Source organism: Gigantopelta aegis, chromosome 10 (assembly GCF_016097555.1).
Source record: "Gigantopelta aegis isolate Gae_Host chromosome 10, Gae_host_genome, whole genome shotgun sequence".
In the NCBI taxonomy this organism is placed as follows: Eukaryota; Metazoa; Mollusca; class Gastropoda; order Neomphalida; family Peltospiridae; genus Gigantopelta; species Gigantopelta aegis.
The window spans coordinates 88,617,306-88,637,209 of NC_054708.1; the positions used below are offsets into that span (position 1 = coordinate 88,617,306).

A 19,904-nucleotide genomic window follows, 5' to 3' on the forward strand; every position below is an offset into this window, starting at 1 on the left:
TTGCATATATGGCAACCATCTTTGAGATAAAAACAATGGGCATTCTCTTAAAATTGGAATGAGAAACCAAATTGGTGGTGTTAAACAAAAACAAAATTAACTTTATATCCATCTTTAGTGTTTTTGTACTCCACTTTTTATTCCATGTATGCTTTATACTTAAACCATCTAAACATAAACTGTGGGCGGGACGTAGCCCAGTGGTAATGTGCTCGCTTTATGTGCAGTTAGTTTAGGATTGATCCCTGTTGGTGGGCCCATGGGGCTATTTCTCGTTCCAGCCAGTGCACCATGACTGGTATATCAAGGGCCTTGGTATGTGCTATCCTGTATGAGATGGTGCATATAAAAGATCTTTAGCTACTAATGTAGCCAGTGTTTCTGCCAGAAAGGAAATTTTGGGTATGGCGCTGTGGAATTGAATGCAACCACAGTCAACAGGGCGTATGGGTGACCTCCCCCAGAAAGAAAATAGGTTAAGTTTAGGGTTAGGGTTAAGAAAATCATAGTGTAGTGATAAAAGTAAGTAATTTTGTCAAAAAGTTAACTTAAAAAAAATAAAATTTTGGATATGGCACTGTACCCGTTTTACCCTCTGGCAGAAACCCTGGTAGCGGATTTTCTCTCAAAGACTATATGTCAAAATAACCAAATGTTTGACATCCAGTAGCTGATGATTAATAAATCTGTGTGTTCTAGTAGTGTTGTTAACTTTCTGTACATGAGTTGTGTACGTGTGTGATTGAACTGGTGTGTTCTAGTAGTGTTGTTAACTTTCTGTACATGAGTTGTGTACGTGTGTGATTGAACTGGTGTGTTCTAGTGGTGTGATGGAACTGTTGTGTTCTAGTGGTGTTGTTAACTTTCTGTACATGAGTTGTGTACGCGTGTGATGGAACTGTTGTGTTCTAGTGGTGTTGTTAACTTTCTGTACATGAGTTGTGTACGCGTGTGATGGAACTGTTGTGTTCTAGTGGTGTTGTTAACTTTCTGTACATGAGTTGTGTACGCGTGTGATTGAACTGTTGTGTTCTAGTGGTGTTGTTAACTTTCTGTACATGAGTTGTGTACGCGTGTGATTGAACTGTTGTGTTCTAGTGGTGTTGCTAACTTTCTGTACATGAGTTGTGTACGCGTGTGATGGAACTGTTGTGTTCTAGTGGTGGTGTTAACTTTCTGTACATGAGTTGTGTACGCGTGTGATTGAACTGTTGTGTTCTTGTGGTGTTGTTAACTTTCTGTACATGAGTTGTGTACGCGTGTGATTGAACTGTTGTGTTCTAGTGGTGTTGCTAACTTTCTGTACATGAGTTGTGTACGCGTGTGATGGAACTGTTGTGTTCTAGTGGTGGTGTTAACTTTCTGTACATGAGTTGTGTACGCGTGTGATTGAACTGTTGTGTTCTTGTGGTGTTGTTAACTTTCTGTACATGAGTTGTGTACGTGTGTGATTGAACTGTTGTGTTCTAGTGGTGTTGTTAACTTTCTGTACATGAGTTGTGTACGTGTGTGATTGAACTGGTGTGTTCTAGTGGTGTGATTGAACTGTTGTGTTCTAGTGGTGTTGTTAACTTTCTGTACATGAGTTGTGTACGTGTGTGATTGAACTGGTGTGTTCTAGTGGTGTGATTGAACTGTTGTGTTCTAGTGGTGTTGTTAACTTTCTGTACATGAGTTGTGTACGTGTGTGATTGAACTGGTGTGTTCTAGTGGTGTGATGGAACTGTTGTGTTCTAGTGGTGTTGTTAACTTTCTGTACATGAGTTGTGTACGCGTGTGATGGAACTGTTGTGTTCTAGTGGTGTTGTTAACTTTCTGTACATGAGTTGTGTACGCGTGTGATGGAACTGTTGTGTTCTAGTGGTGTTGTTAACTTTCTGTACATGAGTTGTGTACGCGTGTGATTGAACTGTTGTGTTCTAGTGGTGTTGTTAACTTTCTGTACATGAGTTGTGTACGCGTGTGATTGAACTGTTGTGTTCTAGTGGTGTTGCTAACTTTCTGTACATGAGTTGTGTACGCGTGTGATGGAACTGTTGTGTTCTAGTGGTGGTGTTAACTTTCTGTACATGAGTTGTGTACGCGTGTGATTGAACTGTTGTGTTCTTGTGGTGTTGTTAACTTTCTGTACATGAGTTGTGTACGCGTGTGATTGAACTGTTGTGTTCTAGTGGTGTTGCTAACTTTCTGTACATGAGTTGTGTACGCGTGTGATGGAACTGTTGTGTTCTAGTGGTGGTGTTAACTTTCTGTACATGAGTTGTGTACGCGTGTGATTGAACTGTTGTGTTCTTGTGGTGTTGTTAACTTTCTGTACATGAGTTGTGTACGTGTGTGATTGAACTGTTGTGTTCTAGTGGTGTTGTTAACTTTCTGTACATGAGTTGTGTACGTGTGATTGAACTGGTGTGTTCTAGTGGTGTGATTGAACTGTTGTGTTCTAGTGGTGTTGTTAACTTTCTGTACATGAGTTGTGTACGTGTGTGATTGAACTGGTGTGTTCTAGTGGTGTGATTGAACTGTTGTGTTCTAGTGGTGTTGTTAACTTTCTGTACATGAGTTGTGTACGTGTGTGATTGAACTGGTGTGTTCTAGTGGTGTGATGGAACTGTTGTGTTCTAGTGGTGTTGTTAACTTTCTGTACATGAGTTGTGTACGCGTGTGATGGAACTGTTGTGTTCTAGTGGTGTTGTTAACTTTCTGTACATGAGTTGTGTACGCGTGTGATGGAACTGTTGTGTTCTAGTGGTGTTGTTAACTTTCTGTACATGAGTTGTGTACGCGTGTGATTGAACTGTTGTGTTCTAGTGGTGTTGTTAACTTTCTGTACATGAGTTGTGTACGCGTGTGATTGAACTGTTGTGTTCTAGTGGTGTTGCTAACTTTCTGTACATGAGTTGTGTACGCGTGTGATGGAACTGTTGTGTTCTAGTGGTGGTGTTAACTTTCTGTACATGAGTTGTGTACGCGTGTGATTGAACTGTTGTGTTCTTGTGGTGTTGTTAACTTTCTGTACATGAGTTGTGTACGCGTGTGATTGAACTGTTGTGTTCTAGTGGTGTTGCTAACTTTCTGTACATGAGTTGTGTACGTGTGTGATTGAACTGTTGTGTTCTAGTGGTGTTGTTAACTTTCTGTACATGAGATGTGTACGTGTGTGATTGAACTGTGGTGTTGTTAACTTTCTGTACATGAGTTGTGTACGTGTGTGATTGAACTGTTGTGTTCTGTCACAGGCTGGGTGGGTGTACGTGTGTGATTGATCTGGTGTGTTCTGTCACAGGCTGGGCGGGTGTACGTGTGTGATTGATCTGGTGTGTTCTGTTACAGGCTGGGCAGGTGTATGTGTGTGATTAAACTGGTGTTTTCTGTTACAGGCTGGGCAGGTGTATGTGTGTGATTGATCTGGTGTGTTCTGTTACAGGCTGGGCAGGTATATGTGTGATTGAACTGGTGTGTTCTGTTACGGCTGGGCGGGTGTATGTGTGTGATTGATCTGGTGTGTTCTCTTACAGTCTAGGCGGTGTACATGTGTGATTGAACTGGTGTGTTCTGTTACAGGCTGGGCCGGTGTACGTGTGTGATTGATCTGGTGTGTTCTTTTACAAGCTGGGCAAGTGTATGTGTGTGATTGATCTGGTGTGTTCTGTTACAAGCTGGGCAGGTGTACGTGTGATTGATCTGGTGTGTTCTGTTACAAGCTGGGCAGGTGTACGTGTATGATTGAACTGGTGTGTTTTTGTTACAGGCTGGGCAGGTGTATGTGTGTGATTGATCTGGTGTGTTCTGTTAAGGCTGGGCGGGTGTACGTGTGTGATTGATCTGGTGTGTTCTGTTAAGGCTGGGCGGGTGTAAGTGTGTGATTGATCTGGTGTGCTCTGTTACAGGCTGGGCAGGTGTATGTGTGTGATTGATCTGGTGTGTTTTTGTTACAGGCTGGGCAGGTGTACGTGTGTGATTGATCTGGTGTGTTCTGTTACAGGCTGGGCGGGTGTATGTGTGTGATTGATCTGGTGTGTTTTTGTTACAGGCTGGGCAGGTGTACGTGTGTGATTGATCTGGTGTGTTCTGTTACAGGCTGGGCGGGTGTACGTGTGTGATTGATCTGGTGTGTTCTGTTACAGGCTGGGCGGGTGTACGTGTGTGATTGATCAGGTGTGTTCTGTTACAGGCTGGGCAGGTTACGTGTGTGATTGAACTGGTGTGTTCTGTTACAGGCTGGGCAGGTGTATATGTGTGATTGATCTGGTGTGTTCTGTTACAGGCTGGGCAGGTTACGTGTGTGATTGAACTGGTGTGTTCTGTTACAGGCTGGGCAGGTGTATATGTGTGATTGATCTGGTGTGTTCTGTTACAGGCTGGGCAGGTGTATGTGTGTGATTGATCTGGTGTGTTTTTGTTACAGGCTGGGCGGGTGTATGTGTGTGATTGATCTGGTGTGTTCTGTTACAGGCTGGGCAGGTGTATGTGTGTGATTGATCTGGTGTGTTTTTGTTACAGGCTGGGTGGGTGTACGTGTGTGATTGATCTGGTGTGTTCTGTTACAGGCTGGGCGGGTGTATGTGTGTGATTTATCTGGTGTGTTCTGTTACAGGCTGGGCAGGTTACGTGTGTGATTAAACTGGTGTGTTCTGTTACAGGCTGGGCGGGTGTACATGTGTGATTGATCTGGTGTGTTCTGTTACAGGCTGGGCGGCCCGGACCCTCTCGACTACATCAGCATGTACTCGAACCCCGGTGACGATCAGCGAAACATCCCTCCTCACTGGCACTATATCAGCTTCGGGCTTTCCGATCTCCATGGCGACGGACGAGTCCACGAGTAAGTATGAATACATGCCGGTTACAGTACAAGACACAATATTGAAATCAAATGAACATCCCATAGGTGTCTTAATTTTTCATAATTTTAACCTGTCTTAAGCAGCCTCGTCATTATGGTGACCTGTTGACCGTAATACAGGTCAGTTTCTACCTGAAGGCACTGACCCTAATTATTAGAAACAGTTATTTATGTAGCTATTACTATAAGTAAGTATTAGTGTTTTTAATAATGGTATTACTTACAATTTGCCTACAGGTAAATAATTACTTTTAGTAAAATATAATGTGTTTTTCATCATTTGTCTCTGTAGTAACTCCAAAATTGTTTTTTGTGTAAAACAGTATTTGTATGTAATAGAGATGGCAAGTGTAGCAAGTTCAACTGTAGTGAGAATAATGTTTTACATATCTGTATGTAATAGAGATGGCAAGTGTAGCAAGTTCAACTGTATTGAGAATAATGTTTTACATATCTGTATGTAATAGAGATGGCAAGTGTAACAAGTTCAACTAGTGAGAATAATGTTTTACATATCTGTATGTAATAGAGATGGCAAGTGTAGCAAGTTCAACTGTAGTGAGAATAATGTTTTACATATCTGTATGTAATAGAGATGGCAAGTGTAGCAAGTTCAACTGTAGTGAGAATAATGTTTTACATATCTGTATGTAATAGAGATGGCAACTGTAGCAAGTTCAACTGTAGTGAGAATAATGTTTTACATATCTGTATGTAATAGAGATGGCAATTGTAGCAAGTTCAACTGTAGTGAGAATAATGTTTTACATATCTGTATGTAATAGAGATGGCAAGTGTAGCAAGTTCAACTGTAGTGAGAATAAAGTTTTAAATTGTTTATGTTGTAATTAATGTGTTTTTGTTTCTCTCTGTCACTCTGTTTAGATCTTCAAACAACAATGATGGACCAAGTGGTTTTGGTTTTGAGTTGACCTTCCGGTTACGCCGAGAGCCAGGGGAGACAAATCCCCCGACTTGGCCAGCAGCTTTAATGCAGTCACTAGCTAGATACGTCTTCCAGTCTGGTTAGAACTGCTTTCTAAATCTCTATCTTAACACACAGATGTTTATGTATGCTGTATGCCACGGCATGTGACAGTATCTGCAGTTGGGTCTTACAGTCTGCTTCGTAATGACAACTACATTGCTATGGTCTCACTTCACATTTATGCTTGATATTAAACATGTGTAGTGGTGGCATGTTAAATATACTTGTATCTGTGTTTATAACGACTGTGTTACTATTTCAGAGAACATGTTGTCTAGTGGGGACGACATGTTTAATACATGTTCATAACAAGTGTGTGACTATTTCAGAGAACATGTTGTGTAGTGGGGACCACATGTTTAATACATGTTCATAACAAGTGACTATTTCAGAGAACATGTTGTGTAGTGGGGACCACATGTTTAATACATGTTTATAACGACTGTATGACTATTTCGGAAAACGTGTTGTGTAGTGGGGACCACATGTTTAATAATGCTTATAACGAGTGTGTGACTATTTCTGAGAACGTGTTGTGTAGTGAGGACCACATGTTTAATTAATGTTTATAACGACTGTGTGACTATAGTCTTATTCAACTTACCGTACTAGCACAACAACAATGCTATACGACCCTGAGTTATAACCTCCACTGCAGAATTATCTCCCCTTGCCGGATGTATAACCTGCACCCATGCATGGGTAAACTGTATATCCTCATTTTTGATTCTGCAGTCCTCCATTGCAGTCGTGTTCGAGTTCTGTAGTAAAATTTTTGTCAAATTGTCAGATTGTTTATTAATTTGTAATTTTGTTTTACTCTGTCATATGAGGTCTTTTGGGTAATTTACACAGGGGGTTTATGTCTGACACAGCTTCCTCGGGCTCCAACCGGTTGGTTGTGTGTGCCGAGGGGGGTTGTCTTAAACGACTGCCCCAGTTTGATCAGCATTTGTTATGTCAGGCATGTCGTTCTTGTTGTTTTGAACGCCAGTGTCATATCTGTGTAAATTGGTCCCCCTCCACGTGGGGGAAGGCTAAGAAGCTGTCAAAAGACGCCGAACGAAAGAGGATGATTAGATGTGAACGGGACGGGCGGAGCACAATGGCAACCTCCGGGGTCGTGCTCCATACCGATTTGCCGGCGGTCGGCAAGTTGGTGTCCAGTTCAAAGAGCTCGCGGACAAGTGGTAGGCGCAAGGGTGCCTCCTCGTCTGTTCGCCATCTTCATGGTGATACCAGTATACCCGAAGCGCTGCTTGGTGCGGAGGGGGCGCTGTTGCTCCCTGTTTCGGCTGAAGCAGGGAAGGTTTCTTCCAGGTCGGGCTCCATTTGACCTGGGGATTTGCTTTTGCCTCCGTCGGTGGAGGTGGCGCTGGTTACGGTTGTAACGGGGGCGTCAGTCGGAGGGAGTGCAGTCGTGGCAGGAACGACTGTCTCTCTCAGTTCCGACTCCCATCTTGCTGATGGGGGCAGGGTTATCGGTCCTTCTGTGGAGGGGTCGATTAGCTCTAGAATGAAGTCCGCTTCGCGGCGCCATTTGGCTCACCAGATTTCTGGTGCAGGGTTGGTCGTGGCGTCCGAGGGCGCCGTTTCGGCCAACGCGTCTTTCGGTGATCGAGCCACTTGGCGAAATCGCGAAGTCTTACAACGTTGTCTCGGTCACGGAGCCGGGTGGCGTTGTTTCGGGTGCGACGCCAGTAGGCGTCCCTTCTGTTGTTGGGGCGCCTGTACAGCGTCATCAACTTTTAGATCATTGTTCGCATGTGGCTACGTCAACTGGGTTGGCTAATCCACATGTGGTACGTTGGGTTCAGAATTCGGTCCGGTTCAACCGTTGTCTGTTTTGGCAGGGATCAGGGAAACTGCAGCTTTCTTGGGTGTGCCTGTTTCTACACCGATGGTCAATCCGGACCTGTCAGATCGGGGTAGAGGTTCCAGGCGTTATCCCTCGACTGCGTGGGCGGAACCTTTCGTTCAGTGTCCGATGGTTTTGGGTCGCCCTCAGGGGCGGACTCGGGGGGACTATGTTTCTCTTTTTGAGAATTTCATGGCCTGGCTAGGGGAATCGCCTCCACCAGTCCCTCCACCGCCGGGGTTTCCAGCGAGACCGGGGTTGGACCAGTTTGCAGATTCGGCCGGTCCGCATCGTCCTGCCCATGCAGTTTCGTTTCCGTTACGGTCAGCGCATGGCACGTTGTTTGAAAACATTTCTTCTTCGGAAGACAATTTTCCCGCCGAATCAGTGTGTGGTTCGGGGGAAGGGTCGGCACCAGGTTCGGTGCTTGATGAGATTCTCTAATTTGGCCGATGGTACGCCAGACGGCGATTATGATTACCAGGCGGTTCTTGGTTTTGTACGGGAACAGGTCCGACTGGTGTGCGCGGATGCAATTCCGTCGGAGGAGGCTGTTCAGTCTTACAAGGGTGTTTCGTTTGGAAACCGGCCTTTAGCGACGGACGCTCCGTGGCAGGATTTCGGCTTGCCGTTAGCGCACGGGGCACATGAATCTCTTGCGGAGATTGATGCTTTGATTGTGGGTAGCGATCGTATTTTGGGGGCGGTGGTGGAAGAGTTTCCGGCAGCGTTAGCTACCGGGAAACTGTTGTCTGCGGCAAAGGTTTTGTCCACGTCTTCGTATAAGACATTGGGAGCTTCCTTCCTTTCACATCCAGTGGTCGTTTCCGCTAGGGTGAAGGCAGACTGCCACCCATCTCCTAATGTCAGTGTGCCACTCACGGATTTAGAGACTTTGGAGAGGTTATCTAAACTTCTTTTTCAAGTCAATAACCATTTAGGTACGTTCCTATTTGGGTTAGATAAAGCAGTCACGGGTCTTCCGCTGATGGCTAAGGGTTGTTTGTTGGCGGCTTCTAAAGCCTCTCATCACGTCGCTCAGCTTGTTTGACGTGTTTTTGCAAACAGTCTAGTTCTGCATCGGGATCACTACCTGGCGGGACTGAGAGCGACGGGTGTGGTTAAAACCTACTTTCGTTGTCGCTCAGTAAGGGAAACCTTACTTTTTGGGACCAATTTTAACTTGGTCATGGACCAAGAAGCGGCGAAATTCGTCCCTGCTGCTCCGTCCCGAACTGCTTGTAAGCGCCAGGCGGCGTCTACTTTTAAGCCTCCACCTGTTAAGAAATCGACTTTTCTTGACAGTTATCAGATCCCTGTGGTGTCTGATTCGGGCGTGCAGTCTGGTAATGCCCGTGGTTCATCGAAACAGGGACGTTTTCGGGGGAAGAAGGCACGTTTCGTGGTTCCGCTCGGGGCAAGGCGCCCAGGGGTGGGAAGCGGCCGGGATGAGGGTGCGTGGACAATCGTCATCTGCTTACAGAGGTTCCGTTAGCAGATCTTCCTGTGGTGGGCAGATTGCACCATTTTGTTCAAAGTTGGTGCGAACTGCCAGATCTGGACCCGTGGGTTTTGTCGGTTGTCCGCAACGGATACAGAATTCCGTTTTCTTCACCCCCTCCACTGACGTCCTCCCCCCGGTTACCTGCAGTACCGCCTGTCGACAAACGAGTACTGGTGGCGAAGATGGTTGTCGAGTTTCTCGACAAGAAAGCCATCCAGGAGGTGGATTTGGGCACTCCGGGATTTTATTCCCATCTGTTCTTCGCCCAGAAGAAGAATGGCGAGTGGCGACCAATTCTAAACCTGAAGCCACTGAATTATTTCGTCGTTATTCCATCTATGAAGATGGAGACGGTTCAGTCTGTTCACGCTTTGCTTCAGGTGGGGGAATGGGCGGCGTCCATCGATATGAAGGACGCTTACCTGCATGTTCCAATCCATCAGGATTTTTGGAAGTACTTGCGGTTCCTCTACGACGGCAGAGCTTACGAGTTTCAAGTTCTGCCGTTCGGATTGGCCACAAGCCCTCACGTCTTAACTCGGGTAGTAAAGGCAGTGGTGGGGCGTGTACATCTGTTGGGTATACGGATGCACAATTACCTGGACGATTGGTTAATTCCGGCGGCGTCACAGACGGCATGTCTCATGGGCGTGGAGTTCGTGATCGACATGATTCTCCGATTGGGGTTTATTCCCAATTAGGTCAAGTCGGAATTAGTGCCAACGCAGGTTTTCACTTATCTCGGGTTGGTTTTCAACCTTGTGGAGGCGTCTATTCTTCCGACGGATTCGCGACTTCACAATTCGCGACTGTTATTCGACATCGTCGGATTTTGTTGAGGTCGGACAACACGTCGGTTGTTGCGTACCTCAATCGGTGGGGAGGCGCCAAATCCCTGTCATTGAGTCTTGCGGCTTTGGAGATTCTGGAATGGTGCGACGATTGGGGAGTGGTGTTATCGGCCAAACACATTCCTTCATCCGTGAACGTTGTTCCCCGGTTCAGATGGAGTGGATGTTGCACCGGACGGTGGCTTATCGAGTTCTTCAGTTGTGGGGGAGTCCTCAACTCGATATGTTTGCCACTCGCCTGAACAGTCAGTTGCTAGTGTTTGTATCACAGGTACCAGACCCACTGGCACTGGAGTACGATGCGTTGAGCATGGACTGGACGGGACTGGATTTTTACGCCTTTCCCCCTCCGGTTCTGCTTGGCAAGGTTCTGGCAAAGATCAGACAGCAACCTTGTCGTGTCACGCTCGTAGCCCCGAGTTGGGCAGCTCAAGCCTGGTTTCCTCCGCTCTACTTTTAGTGCAGGAGCCGGTGCGGTTGCCGTTGATACCCGATCTGCTCAGTCAGAGACTGCGTCGGACAGAGTGGCATCCGAAGCCGGAGGTTTTCCGACTTCACGCATGGCGGTTGTCGGGGTTTCCCTCCGAAACCGAGGCTTTTCTAAACGGGTTGCTGAGCTCGTCTCCTCGTCGAAGCGCCAGTCTACGGAGAGGGTCTACCAGTGTCACTGGCGCGCTTGGGTTCGTTGGGTGACTGAGAGGGACGTGGATCCCTTGTCGCCTACTGTTAATGATTTAGCTGAGTACTTTCTGGCTCTTGTCCAAGAAAGACAGCTGAAGGTTCAAACAGTGAGAAGTCACCGGTCGTCCATTTTCACTACTCTGAGGCAGTGTGGACGTCAAGATTTCTCAACGAATCTCGTGTTGCATGACTTGCTTAAGTCGTTGCAAAACACGGTTGAGAAGCCTTCCATTTTGTCTAAATGGAATGTTTTTCTGGTTCTGCATGCACTCAAAGGCAAGCCCTACGAGCCTTTGCAATTCGTCATTTGACGTGGAAAACTTTGTTTCTGGTCTCACTAGCGGCTTGCCGTCGTATTAGTGAGATTCATGCTTTTTTGCATGATTTGGTGGATTACAATACGGACGGGTCAGTTACATTACGTACTGATCCTGTTTTCGTGGCTAAGAACCAGGTGCCAGGGGAAGAGTTTCCTCCGGCAATTATTCAGTGTTTATCTCGTACGCTTTCTGTGGATAATTCTGATAGACTTCTTTGTCCGGTGCGGGCTTTGAAATTCTATTTGGAGCGTACTAGAAATCTCCGGCAAAACACTTAGGGACTGTTTATCTCTTTCACACGCCAACCAGGAGACATTACGAAGAATGCTTTGTCGAGATGGATTGCTGCAACCATCAAACTGGCATATGAGAAGGCGGGTGATCATGTTCTGCGGAATTTCTCCGTTCGACCTCATGAGATTCGGGCGATTTCTGCTTCCCTTAATTTCCATGATTCTTTGGACATTTTCAAGGTCATGAGTGCGGGATTTTGGAAAGGTCGACACACGTTTGACCGGTTTTATTTCCGTGATATGGCTGTTGGTCCGGACGGAACTCGGCGGATTCAGTCAGTCATTGCAGGGCAGCAACTCATTTCGGTGCGCAGGGTCACGAGTAGGGGGGCGACCCTTATTTCGTCCGGTCGCTAACCGCAGTCTTTCTGGGAGATGGTTCTCCACCTTCTGTTTGGAGAGTGGGGGGTGGATGGTTGACTATCTGGGGCAGTCGAGTGTCTTTTACCATTACTTGGTGTGCGGGTTTCCTCACCTTGTTAACTTGGTTTACTTTTAATTGGGGTTGTAGTTCTTCAATTTAAAAGTCACTGACATTTTATACCTCATATGATGTGGGTTGCTTTTTCACTGTATCATTACTTGAGACGAACACTACTGGTTGAATGGGTAAGTCCTCCTTGTTTTCTTACCTCCTCCCTTTAATGTTAAATTCTCGTGCTTTAACAGTGTTATATCACGTCTGTTATAGCATTGTTGTTGTGCTAGTACGGTAAGTTGAATAAGACTATTAGAAAATTTGTTTCTAATTTTCATTATTATTCATACTTACCTAGTACTAGCACAACAACAACCGTTACCTCCCACCCGCCTCGAGAGAGGTCTTTTTTGATTCAGTCATTCCGGACTTTGAATCGATAACGAGGATATACGGTCTACCCATGCGTGGGTGTAGGTTATACATCCGGCAAGGGGAGATAATTCTGCAGTGGAGGTTATAACTCATGGTCGTATAGCATTGTTGTGGTGCTAGTACTAGGTAAGTATGAATAATAATGAAAATTAGAAACAAATTTTCTAATTTTGGAGAACGTATTGTGTAGTGGGGACCACATGTTTAATACATGTTTATAACGACTGTGACTATTTCGGAGAACGTGTTGTGTAGTGGGGACCACATGTTTAATACATGTTTATAACGACTATGACTATTTCGGAAAACATGTTGTGTAGTGGGGACCACATGTTTAATACATGTTTATAACGAGTGTGTGACTATTTCTGAGAACGTGTTGTGTAGTGAGGACCACATGTTTAATACATGTTTATAACGACTGTGACTATTTTGGAGAATGTATTGTGTAGTGGAGACCACATATTTAATACATGTTTATAACGACTGAGACTATTTCGGAGAGCGTGTTGTGTAGTGGGGACCACATGTTTAATACATGTCTATAACGACTGTATGACTATTTCGGAGAATGTGTTGTGTAGTGGCTACCATATGTTTAATACATGTCTATAACGAGTGTGTGACTATTTCAGAGAACGTGTTGTGTAGTGGGGACCACGTGTCTATAACGAGTGTGTTACTATTTCAGAGAACGTGTTGTGTAGTGGGGACCACGTGTCGTGGCACACGCCACTGGATGGCAGCGAGTCGCGTGTACAGCACATGCTGATGACGGAAGACGTCCAGTTACAGCCCATCACGACCTCGTTCGGGGTCGTCAACTTCGTGCAGGTATTTCACATAGATAACCTTACAAAGAAACATTTCTCCTCAAATAAAATACAGCGAACGAGTCGTGTTCTGGTTACCAGCCCAGCAGCATTCAGCAACAGCTGGCAATGCTAATGTCTGCAGGTGATTTTAATAGGTAATGCATAGTGATGGGTATTGCCTAAAGCTTCGTATTGCAATATATAACAATACATGAATCACAATATATTGCACTACAATTTTAACTTACACCAGTCAGTCAAGATTCGTTCGGAACAAGTGAAGCTGTTGTTTCTTTTCTTAAACTGGTTGTTTTTGTAAGAAAATATAATAAGAATGATTAACACACGTACAAAATATATGAGCGCAATATACCAGAACGTTAGAAAAATATTGTGATATGTATGGTTTGAAATTTTTATTGCAGTATACCGGTAATACTGTGCATCTCTAGTAATTTGGATCGTTAAACCAGGACATTGAAAGTTTTTTCTTATCTGGGAACACAGCCCAGATTTATTAGCAATTGTGAAAGAGTTACTGAATTATTCATCACCCATTCCTGCTAGTAAAACATTAAACAGCCTGTTGTGGTCACATGCTTGTAAGACTGTCCTGACTAACTCAACTAAAACAGTAAATCCAAACGTTTACTCTAGGCTGTTTGTTATTTGTATGGGTCTGACTATTAAAGAGTCTCAATTTTAAATTCTTATAACAAGCCAGAAAGAAAGATGAAATGTTTTAAATAATGACACAAGTAATGACTTATGTGTAATGTTGTTTGATGTTCCAGATTGTCGGCGTGTGTAGCGAGGAACTGAAGGCCGCCCAGCACTGGAACGGGCCGGGCGTCATCGAACTGCTCCGATCAAAGGCTGTGTAAGTTTTATACAGAGATTATTACAAGAGCTTGTATGTCATACTGATTTTACGAAATGAGTGTCAGGATTTTTGTATTGCCCGAGCAAGAGCGAGGTTAATACATGAATCCTGACACAAGTTTCGTAAAATTAGTACGACTCGTACATGAGTGTAATAATTTCTTTATTATCCATATTATTAATATTGTTTTCTTTATGAATAACAAGACCCAACTCAAAATGTTTCAGCCACAACTAGAAGGAGACAACGAAATGCCATCATATGCACAGTATGAGCTTAGGACTGGACAAGCAATGTCATGTTATGATGTCGCTTTCCAAAGTTATGTCATTACACTTGTTATTACACACGTGCTTCGTATGATTATTATTAACTCGGTTTTGTTGAACCATATGGATAATAAAATGTCATCTCGTACTCGGTCACTGGCTTTCATGGTCAGAAGATTAATTGTTTCCTGTTTAAGACAGTTGTCTAAACACAAAGAAACAGTTATGCATTGCAGCCATTTGTGGGTTTTGCTTGCTGTGATCTGAAACTGACTTTGAAGGCCCAACATCTTGTCATGTTATCATCAGGTGATATTTACAATGAATTCAATTTGGTTTTGTGTGGGTTTCTGTTTATTGAAAGATGTGTTAATAAGGTAATAAAGAAATATATTATGTTGTCATTTTTAACTTGTAGCAAACTCACTGTATTATTGCGTGAATAAAGTATTATGATTTTTCACAGGTTTTGCATTACTTTGTTGTGTGCAAAACATTTATGATCTATACTATTTTAAATATTACAGTTAAAACGTTAAGTTTGTTTTATTTAACAACGCTACTAGAGCACATTAAGTAATCATCGACTATTGGATGTCAAACATTTGGTAATTTTTACATATAGGTTTAGAGAGAAACCTGCAACATTTTGCCAAATATATGTTAGTAGCAAAGGATCTTATATATGCACCATCTCACAGACAGACATACCAGTCATGGTGCACTGGCTGGAATGAGAAATGGACCAATGGGCACAATGTCAAGGACCGATCCCAGATCGACTGCTTTTACCACTGACCTACATTCCGGTCTTAAATATACACAGATTCGGAGGAAAGTAACACAGTTGTAAAGCACTTGCCTGATGCACAGTCCTCTTGTTGACCCATTGGGCTATTTCTCATTTCAGCCAATGCTCCACATCTGGTGTAACAAAGGCCATGGTATGTACTACCCTGTCTGTGGGATGGTGCATATAAAAGATCCCTTGCTGCTAATGGATGAGAGTAGCCAATGGAGTTGCAGCAGCAGGTTTCCTCTCTCAACAGCATGGCCTTTAGTAATATATCGAACACCATATAATCTTAAATAAAAATGTGTTGAGCATGTCATTAAATAGACATGTCTCTTTCTCTCTTCTTACAGAGCGGGTGGTGCATGGCTTGTAACTGACATGAGGAGAGGCGAAACCGTCTTTGAAATGGACCCAACACTCCAGGTGTGTCTCTCAAAACACAACACTTGTCAATAGTCTGTTTATGCCAGTTATATTTGTTTATTCTGCAAGTGATGGTAATAGTCTGTTTCTGATACTTCATACAAAGTGTGACATCTACTGGTAATGAATGCTGTGTAAACTATATATACTGCACTGTCTTGAAACACCTTTCTTTTAAGTGCATGGCTCAAAACTTCATGTGAATAGTCAGTCTGTGTGTTGGTTATGTTCCTTTAAATTGTGACAAATCACTAATCAGTTACATATTAAACCATTAAACATTCTGAAATTATGTTACAATAAAAACTCTTCACAGACACACTACTACTTTGTTAGTCAGTCATAAAAACTCTTCACAGACACACTAATGCTTTGTTAGTCCGTCATAAAAACTCTTCACAGACACACTAATGCTCTGTTAGTCAGTCATAAAAAAACTCTTCACAGACACACTAATGCTCTGTTAGTCAGTCATAAAAACTCTTCACAGACACACTAATGCTCTGTTAGTCAGTCATAAAAAAACTCTTCACAGACACACTAATGCTCGGTTAGTCAGTCATAAAAACTCTTCACAGACACACTAATGCTCGGTTAGTCAGTCATAAAAACTCTTCACAGACACACTAATGCTCGGTTAGTCAGTCATAAAAACTCTTCACAGACACACTAATGCTCGGTTAGTCAGTCATAAAAACTCTTCACAGACACACTAATACTTTGTTTGAATATGATCATTATGTGGTGGTGGTTTTGTAACGACCTAGTAACCTGGATGATTGTTCTTGACTTGTTTTAAAGGTCATCTAATGGCCATAGTTTAAGCTATACTGATGTGTTTGTTGAACAAACATTCCTTGTAGTGACTTTCCAATTCTGAGACTTTGATCCAATTAGTCTTGAAAGTACAGTTTTCATGATCAAGTTGGACTGAATCCTATACAGAGTTATTTCCCTTAGTGTGAGTGTGAATAATTTGTACATGCTCATATACCACTAGAGTTTCGAGCATCTTCCCTTAGTACATGAATAATGCACACAGAAAGGAAATAATATTGGCCTGTGATATAATCTGAGATGCGATAGGTCGTAAGTTATGGATTCGGGTATTAAATGTCCCAACCAGTGACTAGTACCCCAAAAGATGTGGTATGTACTGTCCTGCCTATGAATAGTGAATGTAGATCATGTGCTGATGTGTCATTAAAGATTGTTTTCCTTTGTTGTTGTCAGGACCGCGTGGACCATGGCATTGAGACGGAGGGCTCTAATCTGAGTGGGGTCAGCAGCAAGTGCTCATGGGAAGAGCTCGGTGACCCAGAGCGTGACGACGACAAGGAGAACCGCTACATAGACAGGGAGAGGCGTGGCAGCAACAACATGGAGAGAAGACACATTTCAGACTTCGGTAAGAGGCCGTGCTGAATTAACAACTTTATCGCAGGCATACTAACTGTATGTTAATTCTTGCTTACACTGTTAAAATGAGAAGAAAGAGAAATAACTCACAAGAACTTAATGATGATGTTTGTAAGATCTTAATGCTGGTGTTTGTATTTTCAGAAACGGAGCAGATCAAAGCAACACTGAAGAAAGGTCTCAGCAATACTCGACTCAATGTGATAGCCCGATCTGACAAAGAGGAGGAGTCTGAGTGAGTTTTACTCTCTATTCTATAACATCTATTCTTTGTTTGACACCCAGTAGTGGAGGTGTTATTCATACAGTGGTGTTAGTAAACATATTAGTTCATTCTGGGCAGGATACAGGTCGAGTGCTCACTTGAAGCAATTTATGTAGCTGACTTAAAGCACTATGGGTCAGATTATCAATTACTCTCAGTGGACTCAGTGTGTTTTCCTCACTTAATCTGGGCTCCATGACGGGCACATCAAAGGTCTTGGTATGTACCGTCTTGTATATGCGATCTCCTGCTGCTTTATGTGATGGCAGCATGGTTCCTCCTTTCTATGTTGAACAAAATATCAACTAGCTATAATTTAAGATGTGTTGAGGTAGCGTTCAATAAATAGCCTTTGTAGCATTCAATAAATAGCCTTTGTAGCGTTCAGTAAATAGCCTTAGTAGCGTTCAATAAATAGCCTTTGTAGCGTTCAGTAAATAGCCTTTGTAGCGTTCAGTAAATAGCCTTTGTAGCATTCAGTAAATGGCCGTTGCTTTTTGTCTTAGAGTTAACATACATTTTTATATTGATTTTGTTACCTTTGTTTAGCACCCAGTAACCAATGTATTTTTGTGTTGATGTTGTTATTAAGCATTGATTCATTGATTTATTCATTCTCTAGCAATCAAAATGCATCTCGGAAGGAGTCCTTTGACAGCACGACAAGTTCGGAGGGCCCCACCGAGTTGATACGAACCAGGTCACTGGATGCCGTCCACATGAAGTTCAACTTGGAAGCAGGATCCTTGCTTCCTCTTGCCTTAAGGTACTGTCGTACGTACATGCAGGGCTAGGACATGTATAGTTCTCTTCTGTACTCAGGGCCTTGCCTATTCTGAAATAATGGGGAGTTGGGGGTAGAGATTAAAAGCAGTGGAGAGTTTTTTTAAAATTGGTGGAAAAAATTAAGTCAGCTACATAAATTGCTTTAATGTAGGGGCAACATCTCACTTTAGGTAGTTGGACTGAAGGACTGAATCCCCGTGGTGGATCCATTCTCTGCTTGGTTTCTCCCCCCCCCCCCCCCCCCCCCCCCCCCCCACACACACACTTTTTCAACAAGTGCTCCATGACTGGTATATCAAAAGCTGTTGTACATGCTGTTCTGCCTGGAAAAGTGCATATAATAGATTCTTTGCTGCTAATGGAAAAATGTAGCGGGTTTCCTCTCGAGACTCACAATTAACAATCTTTTGACATCTAATATCCAATGATTCATTAATCAGTTTGCTTTGGTGGTTACAAACAAACCGTACTTTCTTTTCTTCCATCTCCGATGTTAAAAGTGTTTTAGAAGAATCATTCAAATGTTTTAGTTCTCGTACTGGTGTGTTGTTGTCTTTCTCAGAGGCAAGTTAAAACATGGCTGCCACTTCACACTGAAGAATGTTTACAATGATGTTTCAATTCTTACACTTATGTTTATTTGTTTTTATAGAGGTAGGTTAAAACATGGCCGCCATTTCACATTCAAGAGTGTTTTGAACGATGTTGCGATCACTCTGGTCTCGTCCAGTGTGATTGGTTCAATAGCAGATGAGGAACACCCGTTCGCTGCACATGGCTCGTGGCTTCAGGTCAGTGTCTACATCCTATCCCAGCCTTAGCTTTTATCAGTTATTTCAAGAACAAGAATGTTGTATTTTTATGTGCAGTTTGTAAAAACATCTACAAGATATAAATAAAACAACAATATTTCTATATTGAACATCATTGGATTATAGAGGTGGAAATAACATTTTCTTAATGGGTTTTTTATTCTACATACTTGTAAAACAAAACACCAAATAACAAAGACCAATTAACAAAAGAATCAAATATAGAGTTTAGCCAGATTAAAACAATCAAGAAAATATAACTCTTGGAATATTTTTTTCTTATAAATTTAAATATATAGGCAAGACAAATAATCCAGCACTTATGTCAGTTAAAGATGGAGGAAAATTCCAACCCTTGAATTAAAACTGTTTTGTCTGCAACTCACCACGACTGGTTGAAACAAGTAATTGTATCTCCTGGGTTGGGAGTTCCCAGTCTTCAACACACTCCGGACAGATTCTCATGACACTGCATTTTATTCTGTTTTCAGATCCTAGTCGAGGATGAATTCATCGACGATATGTTGCAGGATGTGGAGGAACTTGCCGTACCCGATGATGTAAGTAGATTCTCTTGTCAGATTACTGTGAATACGTACAGGTCATCTCCGGCCTTAAACTCTTCGCCGTACCTAATGACGTTAGTAGATTCTCTGTCAGATTACTGTGAATACGTACAGGTCATCTCCAGCCTTAAACTCTTCGCCGTACCCAATGATGTAAGTAGATTGTCTGTCAGATTACTGTGAATACGTACAGGTCATCTCCTACAGGTCATCTCCGGCCTTAAAACTCTTCGCCGTACCCTATGATGTAAATAGATTCTCTGTCAGATTACTGTGAATAAGTACAGGTCATCTCCTACAGGTCATCTCCGGCCTTAAACTCTTCGCCATACCTGATGACGTTAGTAGATTCTCTGTCAGATTACTGTGAATACGTACAGGTCATCTCCGGCCTTAAACTCTTCGCCATACCTGATGACGTTAGTAGATTCTCTGTCAGATTACTGTGAATACGTACAGGTCATCTCCGGCCTTAAACTCGTCGGCGTGCCCGATGACGTTAGTAGATTCTCTGTCAGATTACTGTGAATACGTACAGGTCATCTCCGGCCTTAAACTCGTCGCCGTGCCCGATGACGTTAGTAGATTCTCTGTCAGATTACTGTGAATACGTACAGGTCATCTCCAGCCTTAAACTCTTCGCCGTACCCAATGATGTAAGTAGATTCTCTGTCAGATT

At 43.2% G+C, this 19,904-nt stretch overlaps 1 protein-coding gene across 1 annotated transcript in view; it reads left to right on the forward strand.

The window, feature by feature from the left end:
* LOC121382964 (suppressor of fused homolog) overlaps positions 1–19,904 on the forward strand; it is a 42,422-nt gene that overhangs the window by 19,673 nt on the left and 2,845 nt on the right. Inside the window, exons 2-11 of the mRNA XM_041512657.1 lie at positions 4,688–4,822; positions 5,729–5,868; positions 12,883–13,025; positions 13,801–13,886; positions 15,305–15,377; positions 16,611–16,785; positions 16,941–17,031; positions 17,684–17,827; positions 18,500–18,638; positions 19,151–19,219. Of these exons, the coding sequence (XP_041368591.1) occupies positions 4,688–4,822; positions 5,729–5,868; positions 12,883–13,025; positions 13,801–13,886; positions 15,305–15,377; positions 16,611–16,785; positions 16,941–17,031; positions 17,684–17,827; positions 18,500–18,638; positions 19,151–19,219 (1,195 nt within the window). The remainder of the gene's footprint in view (positions 1–4,687; positions 4,823–5,728; positions 5,869–12,882; positions 13,026–13,800; positions 13,887–15,304; positions 15,378–16,610; positions 16,786–16,940; positions 17,032–17,683; positions 17,828–18,499; positions 18,639–19,150; positions 19,220–19,904) is intronic.